Below are 11479 nucleotides of genomic sequence, written 5' to 3' on the forward strand. Positions count from 1 at the left end.
TTAGTTAATTTAACTAATTAGAGCGTGGCTCATTTGGGAAGTTGAATGTTGGTCTTATTACTGCACGCTAACACTTGACCTGATTAGTGTTCCCTGAACTAATGATCCAATCAATCCTGATTACCTATTGACCTTAGAAATGATTAACTACCAATTAACCCAATTACTGCTCGATTACTTATTGACGGACTCAAATACTGCTTAGCTGCCCACCGACCCGATTACGGCTTGATTAACAATTGACCCGATTACATCAAAGTCGCTTATTGACCTAAATATTTGTTAGAAATAATTTACGCGCATAAATATTCATTCTTTAACTAATTTTATTCAAAGTTCAAGTTATATCAAACATATATTATATATATGTTACCCTAATTAAAAGAAACGAATTCGTCTACTAATTATATTTGTTTAGTTATTCATTTACTTATTTCTTTTCCCAAATTTATTTCTGAAGTTAATTCAAAGTATATTTTTCGAATTTCAAACTCGTTATCAGTTATTTAAGAAGCTGCAGCTCAAGTAGTCCAGTTTTTTTTGTAGCTGAATTTCTCATCGATTCATTCGTGCATTACTTAACTGCTCCTGAATAGCAAATTACTTACCTTGGCTTTGACATCAAAATTGTTTTATTTTAATCCCTCAATTATTAATGAATTTCTTTTCTTCCTGGATATATTTATAATTAGGTAATAGACTTAACTACGGAAGAATCATTATTTCACACCAATTTAATTCATGCGCTATTACAGTTATTGATTAGATGCACCAGCTAATCACTAATACAGCAGTTAATCATTTCTTCGTTATCTCTCGAAGCGTTGGTAAAGTGTCATCTATTTTTGTGATGAGAATAAAAGTATACAACCACCATTTGCTTGTAATCTTTATGTCTCATTAATAAGGTACACTTTGGTACAAAATCATTAATTTCGCATTTAATTCAATTTTGCGTCAATTCGCCCAAAAGCTAGTAATCAAGTTGGTAATTAATGACGTTAACCTTTCAAACAATTCATGCACACAATAAATCACTGGATTCGTGCGCTGTCTGGTTTACTTTCCGTACGTTTCAATGAATTTTTCATTGATTTTTCGTTATATAGATTATTCGTCGTATTAATTGTTACCCTAATTTCTGAATACACTGGATTTTCCATACTATGTACGTACTATGGAACGTTGTCACAGCCGCACTATTTGTCAAGGTTACCGATCGCTGCGCATTTCGAATTCTTTTTCTGCAATGGAAATTGTCAACTCACTAACAACCGTTTAAATCGGAACAATTTTTATATTTTTAACAATTATCTCAATTGCTTACGCAGTTACGAATTTTTTAAAAATAATTTATCCTCTTTCGTCATTCCAATATTTCAAAAAAAATTCTTTTAAGTTGCAACGCAAATTACACCTTTATTCGACGTTCCGACTTTGAGAGAATTCGTTTCTGCTGTTGGTCATTCAACAAACCGTATTCATCATATTCATCATATAGTTTATAGTATATGCCTTAATAAAATACCAGCGAATATTGATTGATTTAATGTAAAGTGAAAATTTCTCTGGTCAAAATCTTCTAGGATCTGAAACTTGCCAGAGATCTGGGGCCATACTTTCAAAATTCGCTAAGTTAACCTAAGTATTTATATACGCTCTATTTTCTTGTCTATGATTGGTGGATTTTGCTTGAAAGGCCGCCAAAGATTGGCTGATGAACTTACGATCTCTTTACTTTTTTTGAAAGTATGGGCCCTGAGCCTATGTTATCCCGTACCGCCACAGACACGTCGAGATCGTGTCGGGACCAGCACCTGGACTGCGGGTTCTGGGCGCAGCACGAGCAGTGCACTGCAAACCAGCGCTGGATGGCAGTGCACTGCGCCGCAGCCTGCGGACACTGTCGTGAGTTATACGCATACTCAACCCTTCGGTCATGGTTACAATACAATACATGGTTACAATACAATAAAATACAATACATGGGTGCATGGGTACTCAACTCTTAGGTCATGGTTACAATACAATACATGATTACAATACAAGTTATACAACACATGGTTACAATACAATACAATACATGGATACTCAACACTTAGGTCATGGTTACAATACAATACATGGATACTCAACACTTAGGTCATGGTTACAATAACCGTGAAGCCTTTAACATTCACTCATGTGAAGCGTTTATACATTAACTGTCGATAATATTTAATATGTGAAGCTTTTAACTTTAACTAATGTGAAGCCTTTATACAATAACCGTCGTTAATATTTAATATGTGAAGCCTTTAACTTAAGTTGTCTTGAGGAGGCAAAAGGTTTGAGCACATTTTGCCCGTTCGCGATCAAGCATAGGAATGTGAATAAATTTAAATTTCTGTAACCAGTAAAAGATAGTATTCATAAAAAGTATTCTGAAACCAATAAAAGAAATTAATCATTGAATATATTTACTCCAATTAATTTTTTAAACTTTAGCATATTGAAAAAAAAGTAACGTGTCCGCTAAATAGCCAATATGTGCCCAATAAATTAAGCGTCAAAAGTGGGCCTCCATGCGTTTCTGTCCGAGCGTTCACTGACCTCACTCATCCTGACTGGCTGCAGCTTCATTCAGTCGGGCTAACAACTTTTCACGCGACTTAATAAACACGAAAAGTGAACTTATGACAAGAAAAATCTGGGTCAAAAAGCTACTTAATTCAATTTTAGGAAGAAATTATATTTGCAACTTATTTGTAGCAAGTTTATATGAAGTTCATTAGCTTCCAGGTTCCAATTTCGATGCAATACGAGCCGCTAAGTTTGTAATGAAGTTCTCGGGGCAGCGGCCTTCTGCCACGGCAGAAGCAGGCGCGTCCGACCTTATATAGGACTAATATTGGGGGCGGGCTTAATGAATGCTATGATGAACGTGATACGATGTGTGCCGTGATGAATGTGGTAGCGATGTGTGACATGAATGTGGTACGATGTGTGGCATAATGAATGCCATGATGAACGTGATACGATGTGTGGCATGATGAAAGTGGTAGCGATGTGTGACATGATGAGTATGATAACGATGTTTGACATGATGAACGTGATACGATGTGTACCGTGATGAATGTGGTAGCGATGTGTGACATGAATGTGGTACCATGTGTGGCATAATGAATGTGGTATCTAAGATGAGTTTACCTATAGTTTATGTGCCGTCTAATGCTAAGTAGCGATGCGGCATCCCGGTCTCTGTGCCAATTCTGTATCTCATTACTTCGAACCATGGTGCCGTTGAACTGCATATTGTTCACTAGGGCCCAATGGTAGATTGTCGACAAGCCATCCTGTAACCTCTCGCAGTCTAGGTCCTCTGTGATCATCATCAGCACTCTTGTATCGTCCGCAAATGACGATGTAGATGCGTGTATATAGTTCCAATTTATAGCCACGACAACTTCTTTTCTACCTTCTCAAACTTCTGTTACCAATGCAATGAAAATTTATGATTACAGAAATGTTTGAATTCCAGTTATCGGAATTTAAAAAAAATTGATTCAGTAAATCGATCAGTAGGCTTTTTTCATTGTCATTTCTAATTCTTATTTTGCTATAAAAATACTATGTGCAATAATTCGTCATCTAATATAAAAATTGATTAATATTCTTATGATCCCTAGAATGAGTATAGCTTTTAAATGATAAATAAAAAGGTACACTCCCATAATGAAAGTGATAATAGAATTGTGCATTTAATCTCGTTAATCCCGCCCTCTATTCCGTTGCGACGTCGCGGCGACAGCGGCCTGCGCGGACCTCAACCCGCAGTGCGCGATGTGGGCGACGAGAGGCGAGTGCGCGCGGAACGCTGCCTACATGCGCAAGCACTGCGCCTACACCTGCGGCTTCTGTGGTATGTGCATGAGGCTTGATGTGTGTAATGTCAAGTTGCATGGCGGGGTGTGGCATTACACACATCTGTGGTATGTGCATGGCGTTTGATGTGTGTGGCTTCTGTGGTATGTGCATGGTGTTTGATGCGTGTGGCTTTTGTGGGACGTGGTGGCCAGTGGCATGTAGCTTCTGAGGTGCGTGACCTATGATGTATCTGGCTTCAGCGGTATGTGGTTGCTGCGATATGTGGGTGTTGGGGTATGTGGCTTTTGGGATATGTGGCTTCTACAGTAGTTGATTGTTTGGAGGGAAATTTCGTAAAATTTTGCTAAATACGAATTGTCTAATAATTTTTACGTGGAATTGCGGTGGACACTAATAGGGTAAAGTTGAATGTAATTTGATCCATCCTATCATGCGAAAAATATGTTTTTCATTGCAGGAAATTCATCAAGCGATGCTGCTGCATCTAAGGGGAATTCGACTGAAGTGATTGCCAAGCGCGGAAGAGATACGTCGAACGCCAACGCAAGCACGGCTGTCGAGTTGGAACTCGATATGGCCGTACCCCTCTCCCCTGACGATGCTGTGATCGTCACAAAAATAACAACAAATCAGCTATTGAACATCGTGCGTTCCGATAAAACATCATCACGGATGACAAACCCGGAGAGCAGTGAGCTGCAAACTTCGGAAATGCTGACTGCCAACTTTTCTGGAAATGATCACCACAACGCGGGGTCAACAATCAAGTTCGGTGAGATCGAGACTTTTCATTCTCTCGCGTTTGCAAAAGGGGATAATGAAACAAAGTTGACTCGGACTGCAACTGAGTCGAGTGAAAATGTTAACCCAGGCTCGAGATCAACCTACTCCACCAGAAGTTATCACTCGATTATTCCAAACAAACGCTTGAGAAATAATCAGTACAACGCGATGAATGCTACTGACACATCCAACCATTGGCTGCGTCTTCAAAGATTCGAGGAACTACCAACAAATAAAACGCTTAATCATTCACATGTATCAATCGTAAATAAAAAAAGAATTGCAGGGCCTAGACCAACAGATCGAAACTCTGAGCGCACCAGAGACAATTATGCTCGTCCAACAGACCACAAGATGAGAAAAGATGAATTTGTGAACGAATCGAATTCGGTGCTGCCGTCTCCATACGATGACGTGCCATTTGGCCACAACACTGAACCCTTCTCTAATGTGACAAGTCGTCGTCGTCAGGGGCAGGGAATGCTCGCTTCGGGGGCGGTGACGCCGAGAACCTCGCTAGTATTAAATAATACTAAACGTAGATTTGGCACCAGCTGGCATCAAAGTCGCCGGCAGTACAGTGGAGCTAATGCATCGATAAACGAGGCAGATGTTAAAAGGAACTTTATTGGGCCACAATTCGCTAGCACAGTCTCGCCAAGTTCTCCAAAGAATGAAACCGTCGCTATTGGATTTGAATATACGGGAAAACTCGACCTAACTGGCGTGAGTCAGAACCTAGAAGGTGATCAGAGGAAACTCGTTATTTATAATGTTGACAATGCGGATAGCGATTTTGATGTTGATAGCCACGAATCCAATAGCAGCTTTGGAATTCTTCCTGTTGAAATAATAGCAACGAAAATAAGCATCAAGGCAAGCTCCAATGACACCGCGATTTCCTCCGGAGTTCGCAGAGAGCAGACAGAACGGATGATAAACATTGCTAGTAACTTTCTCGAGAAGCTGCCGACTGAACCAGAGACGACTGCAACTAAAACCGTGGAGAATGTCTTCATGGACACAGCAGATCCTCTAGCGTAAGTAGTGTTCATAAGACGTATAGTATAGTATCTTCGGCATTGAAGAATAGGCCTGGATAGGCTTGTTGCCGATTCGTGTATTTTTCTTGACTAGTTCGCAGATCTAAAAAGCTGGTTCTTATGAACGTATGGTTCTTAAGAACGTGCATATCAACATAGAGTAAGAGAGAGAGAGTAAGCGGTGAGTAATATACCGAGTAAGCGGTGTCCACAGGAGGAATATAGTTCATAAAGAACTTATAATCATAAGCCTTCATGTGGTAATTGTTAGCAATCACGTGGACATCGTACGCTATGACATGTACAGGGTGTTTCAGAATTAAGTAACCCTTTTAATTTGTTAATAAATAAAAAACTAAGAACGTTATGAAGTTGAAACTTGTTTTATTTAAAAGAAGAACATTTTTATGGTAATATTGTATCCTAGTTTTTAAATATAATATCTTTTAAATGACTTTTAAATAAAACAAGTTTCAACTTCATAACGTTCTTAGTTTTTTATTTATTAACAAATTAAAAGGGTTACTTAATTCTGAAACACCCTGTACAACACTAGCCCACCCGTTATGCGCGTTCGTACATAAAGAACGTACGCGTTCGTGCGTATTAATATCGTTCGTACATTTTTTCTGCTGAAAAGATTTACTCGATCTCAATATAATTCCTAATAACTTACAAGGATTTTCATTTAATTAAGCGCATACTTAATACATAAATTATATTAAATATAAAAGGTACTGGTCATAAGGTTTCTTTCAACAAGAAACGTTGAGTGATTTATCAATACAAATTTAATGAACAAAAAAAGGTTTTACACTAAGCAAAGGCATGCTCTTTTGAACTAATCTGGATAACTTTACAGACAAGCCCTGGGGACGGAAAACCGCACGACTTCGGCCAAACTGATTCCAGAAGCTTTTATTGCCCAAGTTCATCCAAATGTTGAAGACAATCTTGCTGCAGAAGTTGCTCCTGTTACAGCAACTGTTCCTTCATGCGAAGTAGTTCCTTCAGCAGGAATTGTTTCTTCAGCAGAAGTTGTTCCTTCAGCAGGATTTGTTTCTTCAGCAGAAGTTGTTCCTGTTGCATCAACTGTTCCTTCAGCAGAAGTTGTTCCTTCAGCAGAAGTTGTTCTTTCAGCAGAAATTGTTCCTTCAGAGGAAGTTGTTCGTTATGCATCAACTGTTCCTTCAGCAGGATTTGTTCCTTCGGCAGAAGTTGTTCCTTCGGCAGAAGTTGTTCCTTCAGGCGAAGTTGTTTCTTCAGGCGAAGTTGTTTCTTCAGAAGAAGTTGTTCCTTCAGCAGGAGTTGTTTCTTCAGCAGAAATTGCTCCTGTTACAGCAACTGTTCCTTCAGGCAAAGTTGTTCCTTCAGGCGAAGTTGTTCATTCAGCAGAAGTTGTTTCTTCAGCAGGAATTGTTCCTTCAGCACGAGTTGTTTCTTCAGCAGGAATTGTTCCTTCAGCACGAGTTGTTTCTTCAGCAGGAGTTGTTCCTTCAGCAGAAGCTGTTCCTTCGGCAGAAGTTGTTCCTGCTGCGGATGTTGTTCATGGTGTAAAAGTTGTTCATGCTGCACAAATTGGTACTGATGCGGAAGTTTTTCCTGCTACAGAGTTGTCGATACTTTCCGCTTCGCAAACTCCACCAACTTCCACCGTCTCGACCTTTAAGCCTCAACCGAAATATGCAGCGTCGTTCCTAATGCCATTGATAAATTCCATTGCTGGCTCAGATAAATCGACGAACTCGCTGGAAAAAATTAATAGTACTGGGCCATTGTCAACCCTTGATCAAAAATTGACAGAAATTTTAACGAAAACAAAATTAGATACCGAGGTAAACTCTTATGAATCGTTTTGGAAAGAAAATCAAGAATTAGATTTATTGGAACGTGATATTTTCACAATGATACTCCCCACATTAACTTCACCACCACAGAGTGGAACCGGACCTACTCTCCTGCCTTCTACAACACAAATAACGCCACCTAATTACACGATTCCAATGAATATTAAAAATTCCTTCTCGTCAGTCGAGTATAAAACTGCCGCCCCGAACGCGCATCCCGAGGCGATTTCCACATCGACTCCCAAACCACCACACATCCAAATAAATGAAATGCGTGTGACTGAAGGGCAGTCTGATGAATTAACAAGAATAAATCGTCCAGTACATGACCGCGATCTACTAGCAACTAGCAAAATGATGCTCCCGGTTAAGCACGACCGCATACACAGAATCAAGAATGGTAGATTCCAGTCAGGATATAATAAACAAGTTGAAGTTCAACATAAGTTGAAGATTCATACGGGTGCCGATGAAGAAAATATAATAGAAAATCATGTAAATGCCCACGAATTCCTTACGCCCATTCCCCTTAGTGACCACGAGAAGATAATCAAAGAAAATTGGCACAGGTTTCAGGTTGGTAAAAGCGAGCCATCATCGTCTGGGGATTTTTCCGAATCAGGCTCTACCAATTTCTCCGAGTCTGAATATCCTGAAATGAAATTGAGACTAAATGTAAATGAACATTTTAATGTACACGACAGCAAAACTGCTCTGGATACGCAGCACATGCGTGTCCTAAGTCACGTCAGGAGTAGGAGGAATTACCTGACGTTCCTTAAATCCTTCATGAATAAAGAAGCTGCTATCGATGAATTTATGGCAGTGCCCTTCTGTTCCGGAGTTAAAAGACATCTACGCCAAGCTGGTCCACAGTTTTTGGCATCGATGAAAAACTTCAGGAGCCTCGTTAGATACAACAAGAAAAGTTACAAAAGACGTTTAAAATTTTACAAAATGTTGGAGAGAATTCTCATGCCCAGATTCAAAAGTGGTTGGGTTGAAAAGGAACCAATTTTGAACAAATTTTTCAGTAACAAACTTCGTAAAAATTTACGTCGCCTCTATCGCATCAGGAAGAACAAACTCCGATACTATTTGTTCGCTGATAGAAAATTCACGTTAAAGCAAACGAGCAGCCGCGCGAGGAAGCTCAGGCTAACGAGGTACATAAAGAAGTACGGACTTCGGAAAATTTTCCTAGGATATCGACTTCGTTTGATGAGCGCGCCGCTGGATGGCCATCCTCCGTTGCTGTGCATCGCCGTGCGCAAGCGAGCGCGCCAGCGCCGCGGTCCAGACACACGGGCGATGTCACCATCGTCATTAGTTCTACCATAATTCTGGTATGGTCACATGTATGCTATCGGCTGAATTTTGTTCACAAATTGTAGCTGTTACTGATTATATAATTATCTAGCGAACCGATGTACTAATGTCTATTTTCAGAATTGGGCCTTAGAAATAGCAATTAGTTTTGCTAAATTTTTCGGAAATAGATAATAAGTCTGTAAAAAGTACTCAATAAAAAAAATTTGTTAAGATCGTCTATTCAATTACAAATTTGCAAATTGATACAACATGAATTTTTTTTTAATATTTGCTCTTTAGCGCATTTTCTCCTTAACGGAAAAAATGTCCTATTGTGCTCGTCATGTTCGTCCGTTTGTCCATGACTTTTCGTTTTCGTTGATTTTGGCAAAATGCGCTCTCTGTCACTCACTGCAGTGAGTACTGAGTTATATTTTTTTCCATTTCTTAGGTCTTTCAGGAAATGGTCTTAATGACGCCTGGGGTAGTAGCATGGTATGCATTGCACTAGGATACGCCTTATATATCTTGCACCTGGCAATAAGCACTGAAGCTCCTACTACGTGTGACGTAGAGGATTAAACGGAGTCCCTGCATCTAAATTTTTCTGCAGAATTTGTGTTATGGACAGTGACGAGTTGATTATTACAGACTTCAAGCATAGCTTGAAATTTATTCGTGCTATTTTAAATTCATTTCACAGTGGAACAAGATTACAAATCTAACTTGAATAGGAAATGCTAATAATAGGAAAAGTATAACATTTGTAAACAAGATTGAGACAACAACACTGTTGCCTCAACTCCGTCAACCTGACCTCTCCAGATGCCTTGCCACACGTGCTGTGAAAAAGACCTGGGGGATGGCAATTCATTAGAGCCTTGTTTCCGAGCTATCCTCCTCGGCAATAATTCTGTCGAATTCTCAGCAGCAACTGTACATATCAGTGGGGTAATTCTGCCCCACTCGTGATGGTGACCGTCTTGCTGTGATGGTGACCGTCTTGCAGTGACAGCGAAACCGACAGCCACTGTACAGCAGTTGGGTACTTCTGCCCCACTCGTAATGGTGACATCTTGTAGTGACAGTGCAACCGACAGACATTGTACAGCAGTTGGGTATTTCTGCCCCACTCGTAACGTTGACATCTTGCGTAGTGACAGTGCAATGTAGTGACAGTCATTGTAGAACAGGTCCACCCGGTGCCCTCCTGCTGTTCACCAAGTAAAGTGCTTGTCGCTGCAGTTTTCTCTTTGACAGTTCAATTGAAGTTGAATACTACCAATTGCAATAAATAAATGTCTTCTAGTGAATCTGGTGCTTTGAATAAAGTAAAGTGTAGAATTTGATCAGAATTCAACTCGTAAAATTTAATTTCTTCAAAGTTTACGTACGGTTAATACCATAACAACAGTGATGCTCGGTCATGCTACTATCATTAACTTTGGCTAGTATAACTAATGTTCTCACTTGCTGTATTAACATTCGTTGCAAAGCCTCTCGGCCTAGATTGTCATCAATAATCAATAGTAGATGCTTGGGGAGTATCACTGCAATGAATTAGTATATGGTTTAGATTTACCCTCCTAATACTATGAAATAAAACTATTACGGTACTCTGGTTACTCGTATTCGTTTTTTTAGTTTAGTTGGGATGTCTGCTGATGTTGCACTGCAACGCTATCAGCCGCAAAATCTATAATTATTTCCGCGCTGAAAGACATAATCATTATTCGTCATTAGTGAAGAAACCATCTGAGAAAACCTCCAATTCACTGCAGTCTTAAGTATTTTTTAGTGCCTGTGGAAAATCTCGGCTGTTAGGCCGAACTTTAATGGCCACGTATATTCTTGACCTAACGAACCTCCCTAATTAGGAATTATAAGTATAGAAAAATGGGGCGTTTCTGGTCTTCAGTTGATGATTCATCAAAACGGGATACTCAGATGAGGGTAAATCCTGAGAGCTTAGAAGAGGGGCAACTTGCATCACTTTTGAGGCGAGTAAGAATGAAAAAAACCGCGATTTTTGCGTGGTGATTTATCTCTTCTAACCCTCAAAAATTAAGCTTCATCGTACAATAAATGTCAATGTTTTATAGTTTTGAGAATTGTTAGAGATGAATAACTCTCATTTAATGAGCAGCACATAAAGTTATATGAATAGCGAGGAAAATGGTTACCGATCGTTACGAATCCGTGGCCTCTTGTCGGATCAACGTTTATTGTACAACCAACAACGTAGCGCGAATGGCTTCACTAATGCCGTGCGCAATGGCTGTGGTAATGTAACATTTGTGGCTGCGTTAGTACACTAGAGTTCGCTGCAACGCGATCGTTTCCAGTAATTTCTTTAGTTTTTGCTGACCGTAGCACTTTAGACGGATACGTCGTCTCTAAATATGGACGCGGTTCTTTTCAACTTCCTTAAATTCTGAGCCCGCTTATTAAGAGGCGCAGGAAGAGCCGCGCATTGTCGCTGGAAATGATGTATAACAATGGAAAATGAGCGATTTTCTTAGCAAAAAGTATATAGTAGGCAATAATATATAATGCAGAATATAACTGTTTGTTGCATTTATTTCCGTACGTAAGATGCAACTGAAGCTTTAATATAATATTACCAAG

The 11479-nt window shown here is 39.6% G+C and overlaps 1 protein-coding gene across 1 annotated transcript in view; it reads left to right on the plus strand.

Moving 5' to 3' along the window:
- LOC108669614 overlaps positions 1-9044 on the plus strand; it is a 47565-nt gene extending 38521 nt beyond the window's left edge. Inside the window, exons 16-19 of the mRNA XM_018156992.2 lie at positions 1789-1908; positions 3791-3901; positions 4325-5690; positions 6556-9044. Coding sequence (XP_018012481.2) covers positions 1789-1908; positions 3791-3901; positions 4325-5690; positions 6556-8881 — 3923 coding nt within the window. The 3' untranslated portion in view covers positions 8882-9044. The remainder of the gene's footprint in view (positions 1-1788; positions 1909-3790; positions 3902-4324; positions 5691-6555) is intronic.
- The last annotated feature ends 2435 nt before the right edge of the window (positions 9045-11479 follow it).

Source organism: Hyalella azteca, unplaced genomic scaffold (genome assembly GCF_000764305.2).
Source record: "Hyalella azteca isolate HAZT.00-mixed unplaced genomic scaffold, Hazt_2.0.2 contig14470, whole genome shotgun sequence".
Classification (NCBI taxonomy): Eukaryota; Metazoa; Arthropoda; class Malacostraca; order Amphipoda; family Hyalellidae; genus Hyalella; species Hyalella azteca.